General features: G+C 39.0%; 2 protein-coding genes and 1 non-coding gene across 7 annotated transcripts in view; 1 reads left to right on the plus strand and 2 right to left on the minus strand.

Annotated features, from left to right (window-relative positions):
• LOC109824591 overlaps window positions 1-11,692 on the plus strand; it is a 12,895-nt gene extending 1,203 nt beyond the window's left edge. Inside the window, exons 2-7 of the mRNA XM_020391219.1 lie at window positions 7,777-7,876; window positions 7,954-8,074; window positions 8,844-8,965; window positions 9,401-9,522; window positions 10,568-10,727; window positions 11,379-11,692. Coding sequence (XP_020246808.1) covers window positions 7,777-7,876; window positions 7,954-8,074; window positions 8,844-8,965; window positions 9,401-9,522; window positions 10,568-10,727; window positions 11,379-11,490 — 737 coding nt within the window. The 3' untranslated portion in view covers window positions 11,491-11,692. The remainder of the gene's footprint in view (window positions 1-7,776; window positions 7,877-7,953; window positions 8,075-8,843; window positions 8,966-9,400; window positions 9,523-10,567; window positions 10,728-11,378) is intronic.
• TRNAQ-UUG lies at window positions 16,702-16,773 on the minus strand. The gene has a single exon. It is a non-coding gene; the product is annotated as a tRNA-Gln (tRNA).
• LOC109823807 (filament-like plant protein 1) overlaps window positions 17,808-27,013 on the minus strand; it is a 71,262-nt gene continuing 62,056 nt past the window's right edge. For 3 of the 5 annotated variants that reach the window (XM_020390190.1, XM_020390189.1, XM_020390188.1), the window contains 4 exons: window positions 26,665-26,828; window positions 25,342-25,555; window positions 19,015-20,645; window positions 17,808-18,349 (listed from right to left, as the gene is read on the minus strand). In XM_020390190.1, the coding sequence (XP_020245779.1) occupies window positions 18,092-18,349; window positions 19,015-20,645; window positions 25,342-25,555; window positions 26,665-26,733 (2,172 nt within the window). In that variant the 5' untranslated portion in view covers window positions 26,734-26,828 and the 3' untranslated portion in view covers window positions 17,808-18,091. The remainder of the gene's footprint in view (window positions 18,350-19,014; window positions 20,646-25,341; window positions 25,556-26,664; window positions 26,829-27,013) is intronic. The other 2 variants (XM_020390192.1, XM_020390191.1) reach the window with 1 other exon arrangement.

The following is a 27,013-nucleotide window of genomic DNA, read 5'->3' on the forward strand; positions in this document are numbered from 1 at the left end:
GCCTAGGTCGACCTCGCATGAAGGACTCGACCTCGCCTGATCTCGACTCGACCTTGCCTGCATCAACTCGAAATCGACCTCGCCTCAAGCTTGAGCTCGCCTGAAGGACGTCGTCTTCGAGCCCCCTGCGGAGGTTTGGATCCACACCCAAATCCAATAATCTCCCACTGGGAGACTAAACCGTCGTTAACATGCTATCTCAACAAGCACATTCTCCTGTGGCTCCGCCCTCATCACCTATGCATGAAGGCTAACTAAAGTTGAGCACAACTCCAGTTTTTGAATGATCACCGTCTTTGTTAACATATTTGCTGGATTCTTACTTTCTGAAATCTTCTCTAGTTTTAATACATCATCTTCCAACAAGGATATGATGAAATGGTACCGAAGCCCAATGTGCTTTGTTCTAGAATAAAATGCGGAATTCTTGACCAAGTGAATCACACTTTGACTATCACTGTGCAAAACATTCTTTTCTTGTTTGAATCTCAGCTTTGTTAACAAACCCTGAAGTCATATCATCTTTTTACTAGCTTTAGTCACTGCTACATACTTAGCTTCTATAGTGGATAGAGTGATAATCTTCTGTATCTGTGACATTCAACTAATAGCTGTAGTTTCGACAGTGAATACATAGACGATAGTGCTTCTTCGGTGATCGATTTCACCTCCAAAATCTACATCTACATACCCTTACACGTTCACCTCTCTCTTACCAAAGTACAAACACCACTGTGTGGTGCCTTATAGATACCTCAGAATCTACTTGACCGCTTCTCAATGAGTTTTTCCTGGATTCAATATAAACCGTCTAATTACTCTCACTGCATGACCAATGTCTGGTCTCGTACAGACCATTGCGTACATCAAATTTCTAATGACTGAAGCGTAAGAGACCCTAGTCATACTCTTTTTTTCTTTTTTTCGTTTGAGGAGACTGATCCTTTGATAGGTAAAAATGACTTGCCAATGATGTGCTGACTGGCTTAACGTCGTCCATGTTAAATCTCTGTAAAACACGGTTGATATACTCTGTCTGAGATAACTACAAGAGACTTCTCTTATCTCGTGATTCGCATTCCAATGATCTTCTTTGTTGGACTCAAGTCTTTCATGTCAAACTCCTTTAACAACTACTGTTTTAAACTCATGATATCCTCTATATCTGTACCTACAATCAACATATCATCAACATACAACAGTAAGATGATATAACTGGACTGATATCTTTTGAAGTAATAACAGTGATTGGCGTTGTATTCTGGAAATCTTCCTTATGCATGAAGCCGTCAAACTTTCTGTATCACTGTCTTGGAACATGTTTCAAGCCATACAGGTTATTATTGAGTCTGCACACCAGGTTCTTTTTTTTTAGAAAACCTTCTAGCTGGTGCATGTATATCACCTCTTCTAGATCTCCGTGAAGAAACGTCGTATTCACGTCTAACTGCTTGAGATGAAGATCTTCAATAGCTACAATACTCATCACTGTCCTGATAGTATTGAGCTTCATCACGGAAGCAAAAATATCGGTGTAGTTAGTTCCTTCCTTCTGTTGAAATCCTTTGATAACTAGTCGGGTTTTATATCTGTTGGAGGCATCATACTCCTCTTTTACCCGGTACACCCATTTGTTACGGAGTGTCTTCTTATCCTTGGGCAACTCAGCTAGTTCCCACGTCTGATTTAAGATAAGAGACTTCATCTCTTCTTTCATAACAAGCTCTTACTTGCTCGCATCTCCACTCTGATAAGCTTCATCATAACTTTCAGGCTCTCCTTTATCTGTCAGCAACAAATAGTTCATATATCTCTTGTCTGGCATAGGAGGTCGAGAAGATCTTCTCAAAATCGGAGCTGGTGTGTTGGGCTCTTGCGCATCGTTCTGTCCAACAGTCTTTTCTGGCTGAGGACATACTATATTTGGTTCTTTCGAGAGGTCACCTGAGACATCATCTGCATCTACAAATGTTGGCTTGCTCTCCTCTGAGTCAAAGACATTTGTCTTGTGCATGTCCTTATACATCACATTCTTGTTGAATATTCACATCTCTGCTGCAGGATCACTTTTTTATTTTCGTTGTCCCAAATACGATAGCCGAACTCATCTTCACCATAGCCGATGAAAGTGCATTTCTTGGACTTGGGATCAAACTTATTCCTACCTTGATCACTAATATGCACATAAGCTACACAACCGAAAACTTTAAGATGTGAGAGTTTTACCTCCTTTTCGCACCATACCTCTTCTGGTATTCTGTACTCTAATGGAACCGATGGACCTCGGTTGATCAAGTAAGCTGCTGTGTTTACTGCTTCTGCCCAGAACTGTTTCGGTAGACTTGATTATATATGGATGCTTCTGACTCTTTCTGTTAATGTTCTGTTCATCCGCTCAGCTACATCATTGTGCTGAGGCGTGTCGGGCACGGCTATGAAGCACGGACACGGACACGGCGACACGGACACGACACGAACACGGACACGGACACGGCAAAACCCAAAAAAATAGGACACGACGACACGGTTAGATTTTTTTAATATTATTATTATATATAGATTAATATTGAATTAAATTCATATTACATTTTCATATTTTTTGTTATGTAAAGTGGAGGTTATAAATAAGAAACTAAAGAAAAGTGTGTGTTGCATTTTGTTATGTAAAGTGGAGGTTATAAATAAGAAACTAAAGAAAAGTGTGTGTTGCAGGTGTGAATTAAAACGTCGGGATGGCAATGATCTCTTGAAAAATTGAAGACAATAATGTAAAAGAAGACAAGAAAGAGAAGATGAACATATAGAAAAATAGATCAATTTTTTATGTTATATTATTATGTACATTTTCATATTTTTTGTTATGTAAAGTGGAGGTTATAAATAAGAAACTAAAGAAAAGTGTGTGTTGCACTTGCAGGTGTGAAGTAAGACGTCGGGATGGCAATAATCTCTTGAAAAATTGAAGACAATAATGTAAAAGAAGACAAGAAAGAGAAGATGAACATATAGATAAATAGATCAATTTTTTATGTTATATTATTATGTAACATTGACTTGTATAATCAATGACAAATGTAAGTTATGTAACTGATTTGAAGATAATACCAAATTTTAATTTCCATTACTTTCATCTTGAGCATATCAAAATACAAGTAATTAAAAAAAAGTGATGGGTGTATTTCTACAGTAACAGTAACAATAAATTAAAAAAATAACTGTAGTAAAACAGTAACTACAGTAACAGTAACAGTAAATTAAAAAATTAAAAAAATAAAACCCTAATTAATTACCTAATTAATTAACAGATCCTAGTTCTCATATTTTTATACAGTAACAGTTACAAACGAAAATAATAACAGAAAATAAAAATAAAAAACAGTGACAGTAAAGTAAAAGAGGGAGAGAGGGAGAGAATCAGGGAGAGAGACTGGGATTTGGGTTATAAAAGAGAGAGAATGAGAGAATGAGAGAGAGCGATCAGGGGAGAGAGAGAGGGTGCGATCGGGGGGAGAGAGAGAGGGCGCGATCGGGGAGAGAGAGGGCGCGATCAGGGGGAGAGAGAGAGAGCGATCGAAGAGAGAGAGAGACAGAGAGCGGAGTGACTAACCGAGGCTTGGAGATGATCGACGACGACGCCGTGTCGCCCTTAACTTCGCCGTATCGCCCTCTACTTCGCCGTGTCGACTAGCGCTGACCGTGTCGACGTCGTTGACGCCGTGTCCGACGCGTGTCGAACGCGTGTCGAACGCGTGTCCGTCTCCGACAAGCGTCGGACACGGGGACGGGGGCGGTTTACAAGAGTCGGTGCTTCATAGGGGCACAGTTCTCTCCATTCTGGCCCCATGTTCATAGCAGAACTTCTTGAATCTGGTGTCTTCATACTCACCATCATTATCGATTTTAAGCTTCTTTATTCTCAGACATGTCTCATCCTCAACCATGGCCTTCCATTTCCTAAAAGCTACAAACACTTATGACTTATGTTTCAGAAAATAGACACACTTTCCGAGAACGATCATCGATAAAAATTACGAAGTAGTGTTTCTCATCAATGGACGCGGTGGTTGTTGGTTCCCAAACATCTGAGTGAATGAGCTCAAACTTCTCTTTCTTCGGGGTTCTGCCACTTGTTTGAAAGCTAACCCTCTTCTACTTTTCAAGTATGCATTCTTCACACATGTCTAATTCAACTGATTCTAGACCTGAGAGTTTTTCCTATGTGTGCATGATCTTCATCCCCTTCTCACTCATATGATCGAGTCTCTGATGCTATAAATTTGAAGTCTCGTTGTCTGTTACAACTGAGATCAAACAACGTACACCTGTTGTCATATACAGGGTACCGATCTTCTTGCCATATGCAATCGTCATTGTGCCATTTGAGATCTTTCAATCATCACCATGGAAGGTCATAGTGTAAAATTCTCCAGCCAACTAGCCTACAGATATTAAGTTCTTTCTCAGGTCGGGAATATGTCTGACATCCTTCAGCTCTCATACTGATCCGTTCAACTTAATTTTTACTACACCTTTGTCCACAATAGCACACGCTTGATCATCACCAATGTATACATATTCAAGATTTCTAGGGACATGCTTCTCGAAGAATTCTTTCTGAAAAATAGCATGGAATGACGCTCTAGGGTCTAACACCCAAGACTCTTCCTTGCTCTTCATAGAGCATATCAATGCGTCGTCTCCTCCTGAGGTAGAAGTGACATTCGCCTCTGCCTTCGCCGCCGCCTCCTTTTCTATGCACTCTTGTACCGATTCTTGAAGTGCTCGGTCTTTCCATAATTCCAACACTCGATAGTCTTCGAACTGTTACTTGAAATCCTTGACTTGGACCTCCTGTCCTTTGATCTATCTCTGTAGATTGATTTGCTTCGTTCGTTCCCTCTGATTAAATTTTTACCTCTTGACTCTGTATGCAATACTAAAGAGGTTGTAGCTTCACCCGACTCTCTCCATCGGATCTTCTCATTGAGAACCAGATCACGAACATCATCGAACTTTAACTTGTTGCTTCCCGATGAGCTACTCACAGCCGTGACTGTAGCATTTCAGCTTTCTAGTAGGGAAGACAAAAGGGTCAACTTTGGAACTTTTTCATCAAACTCAATTTTAACGGAACTCAATTGGGTTGTGACTGTGTTGAGTTCATTGAGGTGTTGTGCTAGTGACGCGCCTTTCGTCATTCTCAAATTGAATAACCGCCTCATCAAATGAATTTTATTTACGGCTGATGGCTTCTTATACATATTTGAGAGTGTTGTCATAAGACCCACTGTAGTCTTTTCTTTTGCTATGTTGAACGTAACATTACGAGTTAGTGTCAATCTGATAACTCCGAGGGCTTGTCTGTCTAGAATGTTCCATTCGTCTTCCTTCATAGACTCTGGCTTTTTCCTTGAAAGGGGTTGATACAGATTCTTTTGTTACAGATAGTCCTCTATCTGCATCTTCTAGAATCCGAAATTTATTCAATCAAACTTCTCTAATCTCACATTTCCTTCATCTGCGGTCATTGCTCTCATTTGAATCCGACTTCTTCTAGATCATTTCAGGCTCCGATACCAGTTATTGGAAATTACGGGGGCTACGTTAAACCCCTAAAACAGCAAGAAACACTATAGAAAAAAATACATCAAGATTAACGAGGTTCGGCAAACTTGTCTACGTCCTCGGGAGCCACACAATTAATTTCTTATTAATCAAAGAAATTACAATGTAAGAGCAGATCTCATACTTGAGATCTCTTAATAAATGAAAGTTTGTTACTGTAGCTACAGTAATAACTCCTCTTTAATTCCCCCTCAAATTCTCCAATGAGAGCTGGGGAAAAAGAGGAACGAGATGAGCAAGAGATTTCCGCCACCATTGGAAGAAAAACATGAGAAGAAGAGAAGAGAAGCACATGGATCTCGGGTTCTGGGTTTCCCTTTTATAGGGAAACCCTAGCGACAGCTAGCGATAGAACGCACCTCGTCTGCTCCAACCCCGCCTATGTTGAGTTCGCCCGCGCTTCACCCACTCGAACTCGCTTGCAAATCTCCTCGAGCTCACCTGCAGATCTTGCCCGCGCCCGCATGTTAGCATCGACCTCGTCTGAAGCCCTAAAGCTCGCCTGCAAGGGGTCGCCTCAACATCGAGCTCACCTGACTGGATCTCGACCTCGCTCTCGCCCTCGCCTGCTTTGCGTCAAGCTCGCCTGCGGATGCGTCGACCTCGCCTGAGTCGACCTCGCCTGAGTCGACCTCGCCTGAAGGTCTCGACCTCGCCTGCATCAACTCGAAATCGACCTCGCCTCAAGCTGGAGCTCTCCTGAAGGACGTCGTCTTCGAGCTCGCCTACGGAGGTTTGGATCCACACCCAAATCCAACAACCGCAACCATAGAATGTTCATTTGTAATAACTAGAACATTATTCGGATTAAATAGTGATCTCCTCTCAACAAAACCCATGTAGCATTATCTGCAATATTACAGTCACTTATAAATAACTTGCTTTCACCCACTGAGTGTATAGACTGGTAATATTTCCTATAAGTAATTTAGGTTCTCATAATTTAGAATATGATTTGGCCTCTAATAGCTGGAACTAAAAGATTTGCTATCTAAAAAATAGGGGCAAGATAATAGATAAGATAGATGGAGAACAGTGAAGAGGGGTAAGTAGGATTAGAAAAATGTTCTCTAAAAATTACCTTTATGGATGTTAAAAAAATGTCCTGAAGTCTACTGAGAATAACTAGCTTTCTAATTATCAAAATAAATTGAGTTGGAAGAAACTGCCATACCTTTCTTTTTTTTTTTTCTTTTTCTTTTTTCTTTGCAATGATGAGATGTAAAAGCTCAAGTGTGTCTTAGATTTTGAAGCACCCAAAATAAGCTGGACAATTTGGTCTAATCTCATGGCTAGTGTGATATGGGTAATTTAAGATAAATGCACCAATTCGCAATTGTTTTGAACAGAATTGTCAAAAGATCTTCGTAGCGTGCTAGTATCATGCTAGGGAGTCATGAATTTGTTCCTTTAGGACAGGTATTTGAAAAGTAAATAATACAACACGTGAATGCTATATGCAAATGGAACATGTCACAGTAATTGTAAGTTCTAGTTCTAGTTCGAGTTACAAAATTGTAAAACATACTGAATCTATAAATAGTTCCTTCATTGTTGTCCTAGCAAATAAACACTGTTTATTAACATCACTGTACTTTGTGATTTCCAGTATTATTATACTCTATAGTGCCTTCCAAATACTTTATATTGCTTTGTTTACTTTTTGAGCATTAATTGTGCTGTTTGAACCTCATGTGAGAGGTTAAATAGACGTAGAAACTTAGGTACAGAGGCTTTCTCTGTTCTCAATCCCACAAGAACTTGGAGAAGATATATGAAACTTTGCTCTAACAGAGTCCCACTTATTCGGCCGTGTAGGATATGCTGATTAAACCAAATTTTTCATATAAATTTCCACGCAGGGTAGGACTTAATATTCTGCTCGCATGATCTGTCATTCTTTCCATCTTTGATGATTTGGATGTATCATCACTTCTGGTGAATAACAAATTCAAACAGTGTTTCTCTTCACGATCATTACTTGTTGTTACTTGTTAGCTTGAAATTCTACCAATATTCTGAAATGGTGTTGTGTGAACTTGATAATTTGCTTATTGCCCTTTAGAAGTTTTCTTGTGCAAACATGTTATTGTTATGATCCTTGATTTCTGGATTTGATTTATCTTTCTCCATTCTACTTTTTTTTTGCAGGAATACCTAATACACTAAATGTGATTTCAAACTTTCCTTTCCTTATAGTGGGAATGATTGGGCTTATTCTTTGCCATTACAGAAATTATTTGAAGTTGAGGTAGTTAATAGGAGGTCCTTGTCTTTGTTTTATTTTGTCAAGCAAAGTGTGTTGCTTCAATTTACTTTTTATGGCAGCCTGCAGGGTGAATTATGGGGTTGGTCGTGCTTCTTTATTGGTGTAGCTGCTGTTGCTTTTGGTTCATCTTATTACCATCTAAAGCCAAATGATTCTCGACTTGTCTGGGATCGCCTACCTGTAAGCTTCATTAATAATCAGTTTCTAAAGTTTAACAACAGAAGTGAAATATGCACATTGCATAGAAAAATAGAAGATAATTATAGATTATGATGGCCATTTTTGGTGTGCTTCCTGTTGCCTTTGTGGTATGCAATAATATTAAACTTAACCCGATTAAACTTTTCTAGTTTATCTTTTCTTAAATTGATAATGATGTCAATTTCCACTTGTCTACTTCGTGTTTTTTTATCTATAAGTTTTTCTTGTACTTTGTCATACCATGTAAGTTAGCTTTTAAAAATCATTTCTTAATCGTCACCTGGATTTGTTGTGAGGTTTTGCTCGATTTAATCTTTTTGCACAATTGTATCTCGTTTTTATAAAAAAATTTAAATTTGGTCTCTTCTGATCTCTTTATGAATATACATGTGCTACTTTTGATTGATATGCATCAAGTCTGATCTTACTGCTCTAGTTTGCGAACATTTGTAATCATGAATTTTGGTAAACTTCGATGTTTTCATGCTAAACTTCCGTTGATGTATATTTGCTTGTTTATTTCACTGCTTGACATTTAAGCTACTTATCCAAATTCTTCAGACTGTTCAGTTCTCCAATATTAACTGAACCTGGTTACAACTGGCATGCTTTAGAAACACTCTGGTTTTTATGATGCCTGAACTGTTGTCTTTTCTTGTACATTGCCTTTTCTTCACATGGATGCATGAAATTTACGAGGTTATTCGATATACTTTTGTATTAATATCTGAACCTTTTTCAAACATAGATGACTATTGCATTCACATCAATCATGGCAATCTTCATCATTGAGAGGGTTGATGAGAAGACAGGAGCAACATCTATCATACCTCTTCTTGTGGCTGGCATATTGAGCATTTTATATTGGATGTAAGCATACTAGTTCCAATCCCTTCTATAAATTGGGTGTTTCTCAATATCTGTCCCTTAATTCTTCAATGTTTTGAGTTGGTCCCTCAAATTATTAATATTTCTATTAGGTCCCTCAAGTCTTATATCTTGTTATAGCTGCTTTTGACTGGAGGGATTAATTTGGACCAACTTGACTTGAGGGACTAATTTGGAACAAGTTGATCAGGGAACCTAATAGCAATTTCAATAGTTTGTGCGACTAATGATGAGACAACTAACAAGAACCAGGCAATTTCATTAAGGAACTAGTTTTAAACTATTAAAGATTTAAGGGACTAATCTTCAGAAATTAAAAACCTTTATGCATTATTTTTGGTTACTTGTATATTCAGCAGCGCCTACGTCTCTGAATGATGTGTATTTGGTTTTAATTTTCGGTTAGCATTTCTGCAGAACCTTTGATGACCTTAGGCCATATGCAGTTGTGCAGTTTGTTCCTTGCATTGTTATACCTTTAATGGCTATATTGATGCCTCCGATGTATACACATTCTACTTACTGGCTATGGGCAGCAGGTTAGGTTTCTACCATTATATTCATTTCAGTTTTGAATTCTGGATGCTAGTTTTTTTCTTGTTTTTTTTCACATGTTTGCAAATGACCAGTTTGTCTTGTATTGGTTTTTCTCCCCCTCCCTTCATATTGTATCTAAGTTTTCGGCGATTTCTTTGGAGTAGCATATATAGAAATTTGCATTCTATTTTGTTCACTACTCTCTGGATTCTGGAATTAAATGGTAATCTAGGCTGTTGTAATGAGTAAATGATTGTATGCTAAAGTCTTATCCGATTAATAAAACAAAGACAACAACAATAATGAAGACCATTATAAATTTAATCATGAATGAGGAAATTGTTTACGATGATAGCATCTCAATTCTCAAATATGATTGCTATATAGTGCCCTTTTGCAAAAAGAAACTAGACATGGTTTAGAATTTATCGGCATGCATGCCTCTTCTTTAAATTAATTACTTCTTTGATACATAATACGTTATAATGATATAATCTACATATAAGGTTTTAGTTACATTTTTTTTGAGATAAGATTCTGTATTAAGCTTCTAGTGCCCACACATTTTATTTAAACATAATAATGTATGAAATAGTTTTTCTACAAAGACAAAATACTATAGGCTCTTATCTATTTAGGTATAAAATTGGAAAGGCTTCTGTGGTGAATATTCATCTCTCGGACAGGGGAGAAAGGCGTCACTTTTTTTGGGTTAGTTTTGGGTCTAAGCATATCATTTACCATTAGCCTAAACTAGGTCATTTTCTTCTAGTGACAGAATTTGTGGGATCTTCATTTAAATCTTGTTACATAAACATTAATTTGAATCTTGTTTGTATTTTAAGTGATTAGGACCTAATTTGCATCCATAAATAGTACATTCCATATTTTCCTTTTTATAATTTTGAATTTGAATACTTTCTCCTTATCAGCTTCTTGTAAGGTCGATTTAAAGCCACTTTATCTGCAATTTCCTCCTGAGTTTAGATAGGCGTTCATCTTTGCCTATCCGAAATTTCTATCTGATACTGACCTCTGTCGTTGCAGTTTTTTATCTGTTAGCGAAAGTGGAAGAGGCTGAAGATAAAGTTATTTACAAATGGGCTCATCATATTGTCAGTGGGCATACCCTTAAGCATCTCTGTGCTGCTATGGTTCCTGTATTCTTGACACTCATGCTTGCAAAGAGGAGCATTGAACCCGAGAGGTTAAATTCCATCTTTAAGTTCATCATATTTCATTTTCTGCAAGTTTGTGAGATTGGACATTCAACCTTAATTAACACATGATGTTGAAAACGTACAATTTTTAAGATGTGTGATAATACTCTTCTCAAATTCAAAGGGATGTGATTGCTTTGTTATCCGATTCCTGTAGCATCCCAGTGTTAGCACTGGATCCTGTGAGATAATCCTTTCCCTTATTACTGCTTATAACTAATAAAAATCATAAAGACTTTTAGCTAATGCGTTCATGTGTTATTATCAAACCGTTTTTGATGATTACGCTACTGGTGAAGCAGGAACTGGTCTCCTTATGTTTCTTTGAATGGGATTTCAGAACGTAACACTGAATAAAGTTAATAATTTCAACTGAAATAGTGATATTGCAGCGAGATCTATCTACACCTTTTATGTCTCTGACGGATGTAGAGCTCTCTAAAACATAATCCACTATAGAACAATGTCCTTTATCATAACAACATTAGAAGTTTCAATTAGCATCAGAGTTCGATAAGTGTTCCCAATTATTCTACTTCCAGTCAGTTTTATACTTCAACTTTTCTGATGTATCCTAAGCATATGCTGTTGATCTTTTTAAAATGTGTGTTCTTACACGTGATGATCTCTTCATGCAGGAAAAGTTTATTTGAAACATGGAAATTTTACTGGATAAAAGTGAAAGATGACGAGTACAAAACACAGAGCTTTGACTGTGAGTATGCTGCTGTAAGAACTAGTGAACCGTGATAACCGTCAGGAGTTCTATACAATGTGAGATTTGTGATGCTACAAAGGGGATTTTAGATTTTAGTATGTCGCATATATATTGAGTTTCATTGTAAATAGTATAACACTGAAAAGATTTCAGTTGAATGTACACAGATGAACAAAACCGTTGAATTATAAACACACACGCACACAAATCGTATTGCCTATATCTTAAAGCTCAGATGCTTTCACTGTCAGAGAGAATATGCGGGGGCAAAGTCATCCCAGTCCTGAAAATTACTGGGAAAATTCTCTCTTTGTATCGAATCAATAATGTTAACAAAAATGTCAAAACACTACGACGTGGAAAACTTGAAGTAAATGATATATGCACGAATTGTGAACACTGAAGTCTTGTCCCATCAGTCTTCCGCTTGGGAAGCTGATCACGAGACTTGGTTTTGCAAAGGGATTCGCGCAGAGGAGAAAAGTGGCTGTATCAAAGCTGACTTTGAGAGGAGTTTTCTGTGTAATCCTTTTGTGCTTTTGTGAGAGATTAGAGAGTTAGTTTGAGGGTTTATTTTGTGAGATTGTAAACCTATTGTATTTTCTCTCTAATAGTAGATCCTCCTCCTTGCCCCGTGGACGTAGGCAGTTTGCCGAACCACGTAAAATTGGTTGTTTGAGTTTGTGGCCATTGTAATAGTTTTTAGGATCCCTCGACGCGCAGTCCTAGAGCTGACGAGAGGAAGAGCAAATATCCCACTTTGATGTGTTATTAGGCTTTCAGATTCTTGTTCCCTTTGAGAAACAAGAATTCTTATCGATCTTTCTCTCTTATTGTGCACCAGAAACTCTGCCGAAATTTTCGCTGCGCACAACAAGTGGTATCAGAGCCCAGATTCCTGATCTAGGGTTTGGTTGGAGGAGTAGATCAATTTGGAGGCCCGTTTAGGACTTCGTTGGTGATAAATGTGGGATCTTTTGGTAAAGACTCTATCTTTTAGTTTTGGATCTATTCTTTGTTCGTTGGTGCGTAAGATGTCGGGGAAAGAAGGTGCTTCGGGAGTCGAGGGTGGTTCTTCTGGCGTGAAGACTATTCAGAGTTTGAATATCCACTCTATGAAGATAGATGTGGAGAAATTTAATGGCACAAACAACTTTGGATTATGGAGATGCGAGGTTTTGGATGCGCTGAACGCGCAGAATTTGGAGGATACATTGGAGTTAGATGGCAAGCCAGATGAGATTGAAGAGAAGGTTTGGAAGAAGATGAATCGAACGGCGTGTGGTGTGATTAGGTCTTGTTTGACTCAAGATCTAAAATATGATGTGATGAATGAGACTTCTGCGAAGAAGATTTGGGAGATTCTCGAAAGCAAGTATCTGACAAAGAGTGTTGAGAACCGCTTGCATTTGAAGAGAAGACTTTATCGTTTCCAGTTGAAGAAGGGAACCTCCATTAGAGATCACATGAACCACTACACGAAGCTTTTTGCGGATTTGGCGAACGTGGATGTTATAATTGAAGATGAGAACAAGGCATTATTGCTATTGAGTTCCTTGCTCGACGAGGAATATGAGACATTCGTCCTTACTCTTATTAATGGGAAGGCATCCCTTTCGTATAGTGAGTTCACTGCTGCATTGGTGAATTATCAGCTTCGGAAGAAGGATAAGGAGAATTCGACTGAGCCGGTAGCAGAGGCTTTGGTCGCAAGAGGGAAGAATCTGAACCGAAAGAATTGGAAGTCACAGTCTAGAATTGGAAAAAATCAGTGTGCTTGGTGCAAGGAGACTGGTCATTGGAAGAAAGACTGCCCAAAGCTCGACGAATGGATGAAGAATAAGCAGAAGGGAAAAGGGAAGCAACCATCATCAGAAGCAAACATCGTATCGGATGGTAATAATTCTGACTCTTCTATTTATTCGCTTTCTATCAGTCCTACAGATAGCTATTCGGATGAATCTGAATGGATGTTGGATAGTGGTGCGACCTATCATGTGTGCCCTATAAGGGAATGGTTCTCTAGTTTTGAGAAGCTGGATAGTGGTGTGATGTACATGGCTGATAACCGTGCATGCCAGATCCTTGGGATAGGAAGAATTCGCATAAAGATGTTTAACGGGACTGTTAGAGAGTTAAATGATGTGAGATATGTTCCTTCTTTGAGGAAGAACTTGATCTCGATTGGAGCTTTGGTTGGAGAGGGTCTGAAGGTTCATGTTGAGGACATGGTTCTAATAACCTGTATTACTTGACTGGAGGTATAGTGACAGGTGGAGAGCTGGCGACTTCTGTTGATTCGACTAGACTGCGGCATTTGGGGCTTGGCCATTCCCGTATTGATTCCTCGCATAGATTGAAAGAGGGTGCAAAGACCTGCAGTTTGAAGTCCAGTGAACATGTTGATGTGAGCAAAAAGACCGAGGTGAAGTGTGACACCTCTATTCACCGTGCTAAGGGTCGTTCTGGAGGAGTTCACATGGATGTTTGGGGGCCTTTCAAGGGGGCATCATTGGGAGGTAATAGGCGTTTGGTTTCCTTTGTTGGTGGCTGTTCTAGGCGTGTTTGGGTTGCAACCAAATCCCCTTTGGAGAAAGTCCTAGTAGTATCCAACAGATTGAAGAAGTGTGTAATAGACAGAAAGTATTGGAGCCGAGCTCACGGTATTTCGAGACACTTCGTTGGAAAGGAAATCTTGGGGCAGCTAGATAGGGTGGCAAATTTGGAGAACCGTACCTTGCTGGAGGAGGAACGGTGTTTGTGGTCGAGCAATGGTATGCAGAAGAGTTTCTGGACAGAGGCTTCGACATATTTGGGTCATCCTATTAAAGAGTTGTCAACTGCTGTGATTGGAGGTAAAACTCCATTGGAAGATAGGTCTAGTAGTGTCACTTTGGTTGAGGCTTCGATGAGGGAGCTAATTGACTCTCAGCAGGTGGAGAGCTTTGGACAGACCTTAGAGGTATCGCAGCGGGTGGAGACTGATGCTACTCCACATTGGGTGGGGATTTTCCCACATACTCTAGGTCATTCGGCATTGGTTGGGATTCCAGCTGAGGTGACACAGCGTGGGAGTCATTTGGATTTATGTGCAGATGATGAGTTGGGTTTTGAATCGAGTGCAGCTGGCAGACATAGTTTGGATATGACCATTGGTTCGCCTCAGGTGGAGGTGTTTGAGGCCATTGGAGGTGCTATTAGCCGCAGAGTTGATGATATTGGAGAAGGGTTGCGAACTCTTCTAGTGAATTGAGGCCTTTGGAGGCTATTTGAGTGAACTACGTTAGGCTTGATTCCTTGGGCAAGAGGATACGTAGGCAGTCTTTATGATGCAGCCGGTTTGGATTTTTTGATGGGGGTGAGATCGATTTTGTGAGTTGATACTGACATTTGGAGAGTGTTTGCATTCTCATTTGGGTTCTCGACTTGTTATGGATTGAGAATCAATAATGTTAACAAAAATGTCAAAACACTACGACGTGGAAAACTTGAAGTAAATGATATATGCACGAATTGTGAACACTGAAGTCTTGTCCCATCAGTCTTCCGCTTGGGAAGCTGATCACGAGACTTGGTTTTCTCGTGTTCAAGTGGGGGCCACAAGCTTTGGAGAATTGGAGTTTGTTCAGCGGATAAAGAAGGCCACGAAGTTAGGAAACCGTGTGGAAGAAGTTTGTTCAGCGGGTTCTTGGACAAACCTGGCCCACCCGAATGGAATTTGTAGGCTATAAATAGGAATTGTATTCTCTCCTAGGGTTTGGTGCGAAGGCTGAGGGGGAATAAACGGAAGCAAGGCAAAGAAAATTTGGCTTTTGGCGGCTGCAACGGGTAAAGAGCAGAGGGTGAAAAGAAACTTTTGGGCGGCGTGCAAGCAAAGCAGAGAGAGAAAAGCAGATAGCTTTTTGGCTGTTTTGAAGAGGAGTTCTGTGCAGCGTCTCTTAGGTTTTAGTATCCCTTTTGTGAGAGATTGAGAGATTGTTTGAGGGTTTAGATTTGAGAGATTGTAAACCCTATTTGTATTCTCCTCTCTAATAGTAGATCTTCCCCTCCTTGCCCCGTGGACGTAGGCAGTTTGCCGAACCACGTAAAATCGGTTTGTTTGAGTTTGTGGCCATTGTAATAGTTTTTAGGATCCCTCGACGTGCAGTCCTAGAGCTGACGAGAGGAAGAGCAAATATCCCACTTTGATGGGATATTAGGCTTTCAGATTCTTGTTCCCTTTGAGAAACAAGAATTCTTATCGATCTTTCTCTCTTATTGTGCACCAGCAATAGTTGATTATTAATATTGCTCAGTGGGCTTGATCTTGCACACAAAAACACATAAGTGGATCAGAGTTGAGTTCTCTAGGGATTCCTCTAACGATCAAGTCAGTAATGATCTTAACTAGATGAGAAAAGTAGGATTACTATGTGTGTGATGTTGCGAAAGATTGCTTACCTCCCTATAGTGGATAGTGCGCCTATTTATAGCACATTCAACAGTGTAGTTGTGTAATTTCGGTCGAGTCCAAGCAGTTACAGGTGTCAAATGAGCGTGGTATGAGTCACCTATGCGATTAATGTGATAGTGACGGTGATGACGAGATCCGATGTGTCATTAAGACTTTTAGGGTCAATATAATGATGACTACAATCATGTATTTAATGTGATGGTGATCGATTATCGGCATGAAGTTCAAGAATGGTCGCCTTTCGTTCGGTTTTGAGAGAGGCCGATAAATGACGTCTTTTAACTCAGGCATTCCGGATTGAGAGCTCTTCAACTTGGTCTTCGCAAAATAAAGATGCGTGGTGCCAGCTTTAAACAGCTGGGTCCAATTGAGGATTCCTTTCGACTCGGCCCTCCTCGGGAAGTGTCGAGTGATAACGTCATTCTATTCGTCCTGTATAGGGTAGAGCTAGTGCAACGTATAGCAAGTTCGGGGCACGTGTCGACTCCTGGAGGAGAATTAGCACTTAGTTATTTCATGTTATAACAAATATAAAAGTGGAAGATGAAAAAGTCGATTAGTAACAGGGCTAAACGCATTTGAGTTCCCTCTTGTTTGTGCGCGTGCCCGCGTGTTTTTTGCTTTCTCCCCCTCATTATATTGAAGGCATCATGCGCGTTAAGTTTGTGGGAAAAAAATTATATTTAAAATGAGAGGTCATCACGAAACATTTAAAGGCATCATGCGCGTTAAGTTTGTGGGGAAAATAATTATATTTAAAAGGAGAGGTCATCACAAAACAATAAAAAGTAGGTCCTACCGGGATTCGAACCCAGGTCGCCAGATTCAAAGTCTGGAGTGCTAACCACTACACCATAGAACCCATTGTTGTTACGTGCTATGATATTCTTCTATTTATAAAATACCCATGGGTGCTTCATGTTTAGAAGTCACCATTTAGGCTCTTAACTTCGCCTGTATCATCAGCCTCGATCCTTTTCACAAACTTTATTAACTCTTGTTAACTTGTCAGTGACGTGGCAAGGCAACAAAAATTTTTTAAAAATATGAAAATACAAATTTGTCTTGCCACGTCAACAAGAGTTAATGGAAGTTTCTGAAAAAGAGATATTTTGATGGCGGAGATAACATACATGAAGGCCCTAGATATTATTTGAACAATACATGAGGAACCTCTATAAAGTTTTGCTTATTTTATACATATCAAAACTTAGTAAGAAAACTATTTGTTACATTTGTCCATTTACTCTTAACGTTCGTTATTATCAGCTAAACATGATCTTAAGAATAAATACTAGAGGTGCATCCAGTTCGGATATGGCTCGAATATAATATTTATCATATCACTATATGCTATACAATCATAGATATGGATATAGGTATGTCTTGACAAAGGAATACAAATTCATATCAGCTACAATCGGACATGAATGCGTATGTATATACATGCGGATATACAAACAGATTTCATTCATATGTTTGTTATATCTCAAAAGCTAAGATTAGATCTCTTGATCTCATCAAATGAAACCTCAAATCCATTATTTTAAGGATTAAAACTTGCGAGACCCCATTTAGTCCCACATCGGGAAATGAGTGAAAACTTAAGTGGCTTAAATAGGTAAGCTCAAGTGCAACATTGACTAATCGATTTTGACAATGAATTGAGCGAAACAACACGTTACACGGATACAAATATTTCCTCAAATTCGGATATTTTTGTGCACCCCTAGTAAATATAACTTGTTTTGACTAAGTAAGAAGTATTTGCTAATTTAGCTTGAACTTAGCTCGTAGAGTCCTATGGATTTGTGACAAAATTTTGGATCTATATCATTCATAAAGAACTGGGTTTTCTTCCACATACACCCCAAATATTCATATATTCAAAAAGCGTCTTCAACAAGAGTTTCATTTGACAATTTTAATTCCACTCATATAATAAGAACTTACTGATCATTCTCCACTCATATCAAGCAATAAAGTCTCAGAATATAAGAAACCAACATAAACTCCTTTAATCTGCCGGTCCACTTTATATTCCAATAAGAAGAAAAGAAACAAATCACACAAACAACTCATGACAACCATTTCTCTAACAACAATCATCTCTATAGAATTTTACATCTGCAATACGTTCAACATCAAAACTTGTATACCACAACATTTTCTACTATGTACTAGTTTTCTGTATGATTCCTGCCCCTGCTTCCAGATAACAATCTACCAATGGAAACAGGATAACTGCCTGTGTGACCCAAAGGATCACTAGAATTTGTCATCTTAGTGTAATTTGGTGCGCCTCCGTTGATTTCGGATTTCTCAGGTTCAAACATGGAACTGTCTAAAATTGTTAATGATTTCAATTGTTGGCCAAGAGAGGCAATTGTTTTCTGGCACTCTGCTAGCTTCTCAGCAGCAACTGCAAGCTCTTTTTCCTGTAGTCAAAAGTCCAAACAATGAGTGTATATCATGTACAGTTATGTAAGAGGCATTCACTAATAATTCATAATTTTTGCAGATAGCCCCCTTATCTATATGATACATTCAGTAGTGTGTATCACCTCAACTCTTTTGTTACCATTTACTTGCCCCCTCAATTTGCAGGAAGAGGGATTATCTGCAATTTATCCCTCTCAAAATGTCAATCCAAGGGTGAAAAGTGCTAATAGATGATTTGAGGGGTGATATATGATGGTATAGATGAGAGGAGTTATCTGCACTTTTTTTTCTTTTTTTTTATTAAATATTCATAGAAACTTGGCAAGTGATAGCTCATCTCAAACTCCTAAGCGCTAAGCAAGGCATTTCCTAATAGCATATCCGTTCAACAAATCACATAATGGCCTTGGCTGGCAAAGAAATTGCAGAGAATGGTTTAAATCAAATCAGTAATTTATCCTTTCATGTAGCGCAAACAGTTAACAATTCTCCTAATTTGAGACACCTGCTTTTATTTTCACATTAGATGCCTTCCCTCCTTGATTTCCTTTTCATGAATATATTATATTTTTTCCAAGAGAAATTGAAGGTCATAAAAAAATTGATATCTGAAACAAAGAAAGCGAAAAGCAATAAGATGAACAATATGCTATTAATCTACCTGTTTGACCGTCAGGTCTCCATTTGAGCACGATGCAACTCGGAGTTCAGCTTCTTTCCTCATGCTAGAAATTTCATCCTCTAGATTCTTGCACTTTGCTGAGAATTGATTACAAAGTGCTCTCTGATTATCTACTTCCTCCTCCAAAAACGCCACTTTATCACTTAGCTGTTTAGCCTCACTAAGTGCCAACTCAAGCTTATACTCTAATTCCTTCCTCTCAACCTCCAGCGCCTGTACCTTAGCTGCAAACTCCGTAGATGACAAATTATCATCTTCAGTTCTTTTTTCTAATACATTCACCTTCTTTTGTAGCTCTCTAACTTCAAAATCAGCAGATATCAATTGAGACTCTCTCGCCTTCTTTATTGCCTCCATAGCTTCAATTTTAGCCACAAATTCCGCAGATCGCTCTTTCTCCTCTTCGATTTTACTTTCTAATAACCCAATCTTTTTGTGTAGCTTCTCTAGTTCTGTATTTGCTAAGTGAAGATGGGTTTCAATGGTCTCTCTTGTTGTCTCTGAAGCTTCTAGTTTAGCCTTTAACTCTGAAGACAATCCACTCTCCTCAGCCTTTAATTCTAATTGAGACTCCAATACTTTTCTCTTTGCATCTAAACTCACTACTTCTATCAAAGCTGCCTCTTTGGATTCTTTCGTCAACTCGAGCTCCTTTTGCAACTGAACCAATTTTTCTTCTGCTACATTTAGCTGACTGCATGAGATCTCTAATTGTTTTTTACTCTCAGCCAAAGCAATCTCCAGCTTTTTAACCTTTTCTTCTAACCCAGCTGTCTTTTGCTTCCCAACTTCATCTTCAACTTTTGATGAGCTCTCCTTTTCAGTAACTTTGTTTGGAGCACTTTCTATATCGAAGTTAGAGCTTTCACGGTCATACTCAGGCATCGAAGCGAGCCTCTCCATCTCTAGGAAATCATCCATTAAATCAATATCTATAGACTTAGTGAGGACTCTGGCACTGGCTTTCTCGTTCTTGAACTGATCAAGTTCTGCAATTAGAGCTGAGGCCCATGAATCTGAACAACCCAGCTCATTATCAGATTGGCTATCTGTAAGAGATTCTGCACAAGCAGAGCTAGAGATGCTCTTGTGATCATTAACATATGATGTTTTCTTCACTATGGCTCTCAACTTACGACACTCGGTTTCAAGCTTTGCCACCTTTTTAATGCTCTCCAAGTGTTGTTTACTAGCTGTTTCTGCTGTTTGGGTACTTAATTCTCTCTCTAGGGTTCGTACTTTGAGTTCTTCTGATTGAGCAAAAAGTTTGGCTCTGAGAGCTGCATTTTCTTTCTCAATAGCTTCAATTTTAGAATTACTGTCAGTGAGAATGGTCTCGGTGTCAAATTTAGAAGCTTCCAACTGTTTCTTCAGATCAGTGACTTGATTCTCAAGCTGAGATTTGTTGGACTCCAGCTCTTGTGTCTTCTTAGTGACAGTGTCATGTACTTTCTGCTCCTGGTTGTCTCTTGCTTGCCTGAGTTGACGAACACACTCTTTGAGGGCCCCATCAAGATGACTGATTTTATCCTCAAGTGCAGAGTTCTTTTGATTTGTGGTTTCAAGCTGCTTCTTTAAAGCTGCAACTTCAGATTCTGCCTTCTCCCAGCCTGGGTACAAATGTAAACATACAGTTTGGTAATTCATGTACAAGTTCCGAAAATGCTTGCTTAGCAGAGTAACAATCAATCAGACAGCGAATTCATCTCCTGACCCATAGCATTGGTACTGGCTCAGGACCCTGCCATTACACCAAAACTCTAAAAGTAGTGGTGAGGGTTGAGGGTTATAATATTGTACACTAACATGCTCCAACAAGTTGAACATCTTTTTTATGGACCAAAACCTAGACTCACACAGTAATATCACGCTTTAAATTTGTGGCCGATGGGAATTGAATCTAGGCTGTTCTAATACCATGTCAAAGGACTCTGCCACTACACCAAACCTCTGAAGTAGTGGTGAGGGTTGAGGGTTTTAATTTTGTACTCTAAAGTGCTCCAACAAGTTGAACGTCCTTCTTATGGACGGAAACTTAGACTCACATAGCAGTATCACGCTTTAAATTTATAGCCGATGGGAATTGAATCTAGGCTACTCTAATACCATGTCAAATGACCCTACCACTACACCAAAACTCCGAAGTAGTGGTGATCGTTGAGGGTGATAATTTTATACTCTCTCAAAAAAACTGAAGGGTGTAATAACAAAGAAACTATAAATGGTGCGTGAACTTCGCCTTTACTTTCAGAGATTCTACAATTTTATAGGACTCTAGAAGCACTCCTTCAAAATGCTGACACGATATGAAACACCAACACCTAATAAATTCTCAAACAAAATATATAAATGTCCAGAAGGCATACAAGAGACTGCTTCATACTACAAGTACTTGTGCAGTTGTGCTTACAGTTAAGAAGGTCCTTTCACACATTTGGTGCAGTAACAACTTTCTTAGAATGACTAAAAATAAACTTTGAAGCATCTTTCAAGCTTTTCAATATATGTGACTAGCCTTCTTTAAAAGAAAGTATCGCCAATTAGTATATTTTACTTGTGTGCATCCAACTCGTTGCTACGTTTGAACTACATCTATTGTAAATTATCCCAAGCTTATAAGGCTCATATCACAGAGCTAATGAACTTGGCAAGTGAAATTGTCAGTTTTGGGATCAATTGATTCTGATACGGGTGTATCTTCTTCCTTGCTTCGGGAGCTTAGTGATCCTCATAGGAGCTTGAGGATAGATGATTCTCATGATATCTTGAGAATAGAGACGTGGACGACGTCGTTGAAGGCGGCAAAGGTAAAGATCCTAAGAAGAAACTGCATGAAACGTTTTGAGCTTCCAGCAGTCAACCGCACGTAACGCCGCGATCAACCACGAACGTGCACAAAATCCTGGGAGGTCTCTGGACTTTTGGCAGTCGACCGCAACGACATGTGCGGTCGACCGGCCAAACTCTGTAATGGGTTTTGGTTTCTGTCGTTGGATTCGGTCGATCGCGATGTTCTCTACGGTCGACCGCAACGGTTTCCTGAGCCTTCCTGCTTCGTTTGGGACTCTGTTTTCATGTTTGATTTTGGTTTGTTTAATTACAAGTTTGTCATCCACGTTGTAAACTCTATAAAGAGGATTGTTTTAGGGTTCTAAACAATCAGAGAAATTAAAAAGGTGAGATCCTAACCAAAAGATTAGGGTTTAGAAAGAATTGGGAGATTGTTCCTGATTCTAGAGAGATTATGAGAGAGAGGGATTTATAATCTATTATTCTCATAATCTAGAGAATGTATTTTTCTTCGCCTAAAACTTAATTGTTCTTGTGTTTTTCTATCGTCTTCTTCACAACTCACTCTTGATAATTTCACGATCAAGGGTGCTCGTCCGGCGACTCGTATCAAATTGGTATCAGAGCGATTAGATCCTGTGAAAGGGGGGTCATGTGTATGGTCCTTACTCGATCGGAATACAAGAAGGTAGGCGAGATCCTTATTTCTTTAAAAAGAGTTCAGAGATTAAGGAAGAAAAAGATGACTGAAGGGGATAGTTCAGCAAGACTAGATGCATTAGAGAAACAGATGGAGGCAATGTGTTCAACTCTCAAACAGCTCGTCAATCTTTTCTAAGGAAATGACAAAAAAAAGAATCTTCTTCGAAAGACAAGAAGAGACTTGTAGAGTCCGATGAGGAAGGAGAGGAATCTGATTCTGAAGAGGAGGCTAAAATTGTCAAGACTGTTCCACATCAATGGGGTAAGGGTTCTTACCAGGATTTAAAAATAGACTTCAAGATGGAGATTCATGTTTATGATGGGAGTGTCAATGTCGAGAGGCTTGATGATTGGATCGAACGGATGGAGATATATTTTACCCTCTACGGATATTCATCCAAGGACAAGCTCGTGTTCGCGATTTTAAAGTTTTCGGGGCATGCATTGACATGGTGAAAATCCTATTGCAAGCAGGAAAGAAAGACGGTGTCGTGGAATAAGTTTAAGGAGCTACTGAGGAAACAATTCTACCCGATGGGATTCCTTAAGGAGCGTTGGTACAAGTGGTACAGTTTGCGCCAAAGAGTCAATCAAACAGTTCAAGAATACACCACGTAGTTCCAACAACAGACGATGGTCCTCGATATTACGACTGAGGAATATTTTGTGTTTATGAAGTACATGACGGGTTTGAGCGAGTACATCCGGAAGGAGATGAAACTATTCACGGTGGAATCTATTACAGAGGCGAGCGTGAAGGCTATTGCTATCGAAGGCAAGCAGAAGAGGAGCAACGAATCCAAAGGAGAGACTAAACAAACTGGAGGTGAGTCTAGTGGTTCTCAATCTAAGAAGGAGAAGAAGAAGGGTGATCCTGAAAAAGCAGGGCTGATTTGTAGTCATTGTGAAAAGACAGGACACATAGCTGATCGGTACTGGGAGAAGTATCATCATCTTAAACCAATGGGTTAAAGAAGAAAGAGAAAAAGACATACATGATAGCTCAAGTTCCGAAAGAAGTCTCGGGGACGACAGAACCCAACAATAGTCTCAATCTTATGACGAGGAAACAGATCACGAAAGAGGACAACGACCCTATAGAGCAGCTCTTTGTTCTTAAGTTGCAGGTGAAGACCAGTTTGGTAGATTTCATAGTTAATCTAGGCAACGAAAAGAATTTGATATCCGAGGCCTTAGTTCAGAAGCTGGGTCTGAAGACAGTCAAGCATCCAAATCCCTATCCATTGGGGTGGATTCAGAAGGAGACGGGACTAAGTATAGTTGATCAATGTACTTTCAGATTTGCGCTCCATGAGTCGTATATTGACGAGGTTACGTGCGACGTAGTTCCATTGGATGTTTGTCAGGTTATACTGGGTAATCACCATTTGTGAGATAGATACGCGATCTACGAGAGACGGGCTCAAAAGTACACATTCACCAAAGATGGTGAAAATTTCATATTTCGTTCGGCATCTTTTCCGAAGGAGACAAACTTGGTGACGATGAACCGAGCGAAGAGGCTAGTGAATGCAAACAAGAAGTTTGTTGCGCTATGCTTAGTTCTTATAAGGAGTCACTGAAAGAGGGTTGTAATTTGGAGCGGAATGTGACTACGACGAGACGCGGGACGAATGAGTTGTTTCTGATCAGACGTCGAGACCAAATTCTTAACAAGGTTAAGTGGTTCAGAAAAGAAAGAGGGACTCGCGAGTTCCCTCAGCTACAGTTCTAACTTGAAAGGGATTTCAAGTTCCTAAACGAGCAAGCCATGATACGGGTGTATCTTCTTCCTTGCTTCGGGAGCTTGAGCATAGATGATTCTCATAATATCTTGAGAATAGAGACGTGGACGTCATTGAAGGAGACAAAGGTAAAGATTCTAAGAAGAAACTGCAGGAAACGTTTTGAGCTTCCAGCGGTCGATCGCACGTGACGGCGCGGTCGACCGCGAATGTGCACAAAATCCTAGGAGGTCTCTGGACTTTTGCCGGTCGAGCGTAGCGACATGTGCGGTCGACCGGCCAAACCCTGTAATAGGTTTTGGTTTCTGTCGTTGGATCCAGTCGACCGCGATGTTCTCTGCGGTCGACCACGATGGTTTCCTGAGCCTTCCTGTTTCGTTTGGAACTCTATTTTCCTATTTGATTTTGGTTTGTTTAATTATAAGTTTGTCATCCATGTTGCAAACTCTATAAAGATGATTGTTTTAGGGTTCTAAACAATCAGAGAAATCAGAAAGGTGAGATCCTAACCAAGAGATTAGGGTTTAGAGAGAATTGGAGATTGTTCCTGATTCTAGAGAGATTGTGAGAGTGGTATTTGTAATCTATTATTCTCATAATCTAGAGAATGTATTTTCTCTCGCCTAAAATTGAATTGTTCTTGTGTTTTTCTATCGTCTTCTTCACAACCCACTCTTGATAATTCTGTGATCAAGGGTGCTTCTCCGGCGACTCGTATCAGATTCATATGTAGAAAACCATTAGATACTCACTTAAACCATTCCTCGTGTATAATACAAATAAATAATAGGACTAATCAATTTAATGGTTGTTATATGATGTGCACACATAAAACTTTGAACACAAATTCTTTTAATGGGAAGCTATCTTCCTTTTTAGTTTTCAATTTTCAACATATGCTCAACTTAAAAGAAGTTTCAGAAAATCAAGTAACAAAAATATGCATGTTGTTACTTCTTACTTATCATTTAACAGGATAATGCCAAATTTAAGTTTCAATAGTCCAAATCTGAGCAACAAGAAAACTATAGGTTTAATGATGGGGAAATAAGAAATGGAAGATTCTTACCCAAAATAGCTTCTTCAGCTACTCTTGAGTGTTGCTTCACCAATTCCTCTTTAGCACTGATATTCAAAAGAGCAGCTGATAGTTTCTCAGTGAGGCTCTTCACACTTTCTTGGAACTCATTCTCACTGGAGTTAGATGAAATCACTGGTGATTGAGCATGATTAGAGTAAGCATCAGTTGAAGAACTATCATCCAGGGAAATCCTCAATCCCTCCTGTATACGAAAGATACATTTCAGTTTCTGTCGCAGATTCTGAATAGATTTGGATACCTTTTTAGATCAATTATTGAAAAAATTTGTGGCGAGATACTCTAAGCAGATATTAAATAGACTTGGGAAGATGTTATCATTAAAAAAATGAGCCAAAGCTCAAGATTATTAAACCTCATGTAAGTTATGTGTTAGTTCCATATATCTGAAAGAAACATGAGACAACAAGGAAAAACACGAACACAAAGTTATGATTGAAAGAAAACATCAGGCAGTCACCTTCTAGACTGCTAATGCCATTTCAAAAAGTTGTGACCAAGAAGAATATGAAAGCAATGACAATCTCCACCAGCTCTTAGTAGGTTAAGCATTAAATTGAATTTCAATAAATTTGTGTAGGTTTCCAAAGAGCTCAAGAACTGATTTGTTTAACCTTTCAAATCTACTTTAGTTTTGCATATTGGATTTTGAATTTCAAAGGAAAGAAAATAAGTCTGTTAATCATTACCTCACTAGGGATACTAAAACATAAATGAAATTCATAAATCTTCAAGTGTACAGATAATTCATCCATAATCAATCTTACATAATCAGGCCAAAAGGGGAAGCAGGGATTTTATTGCGTCCCTGAGTTCTTATTTCCTTTACACGTCGATCTGCCAATTAATACTGATGCAGAATCACAAATTGATTGCAACCACAAATAGAAACAGAATCAGACTGCTCTCCAAATGTTTGTGGTCCAATACTTGCAATTCACAAACAAGAAAAAACAAAGATAGGTATTTGAGACATCAGCTATTGATACTTATCATATAAGAGCATAGTAACTGTATGTTCGGTAACATCAAAAGGCTGACCAGCATTATCATCACCAATATACTATATTATTGACCAAACTAAGCAATCCTTCACCATATGAGACTCCCTAATGCTTCAAATAAAATGACAGAATAAGTTTCAACAGTCTTTCGAGTTCAACAAATGATTCAAGTAAAGCTTGGTTCCTTCTATAGTTTCATCCATGTCACAAACTTGCACATCGTAACAAAGCACCGAAAACAAATTAACTTGAACTTAAAGTACAGATCAAAACAAGCAACAAAACTTACCTGACCCTCTGGGAATTTCTCCGAATGGGGCGACCCCGATTCCAAGCCCTCATTCTCTCCTGGGCTCATCTCAAAAGAATTCCATAGCCAAGCAACTACTTAGAGCTTAATGGTTCCCAAATTTCACCCCCAACAGATCAAACCTCTTCAAAAACAACCAAAACCTACATAAGAAAAAGATTTTTTTTAAAAAAAAGAAGATCACTCAAAACAAGATGCCATAAAACCCAAAATTTATAACAAAAAGAATTTAAAAAATTAGCAAACTCTCAAGTGAAAGCAGGAACACAGTGCAGCAAAGAAAAACCAAATAAACACATTGAGTCAACAACAAAGCCCCCACAGAAAA

The sequence above is a fragment of the Asparagus officinalis genome, chromosome 9 (genome assembly GCF_001876935.1).
Source record: "Asparagus officinalis chromosome 9, Aspof.V1, whole genome shotgun sequence".
In the NCBI taxonomy this organism is placed as follows: Eukaryota; Viridiplantae; Streptophyta; class Magnoliopsida; order Asparagales; family Asparagaceae; genus Asparagus; species Asparagus officinalis.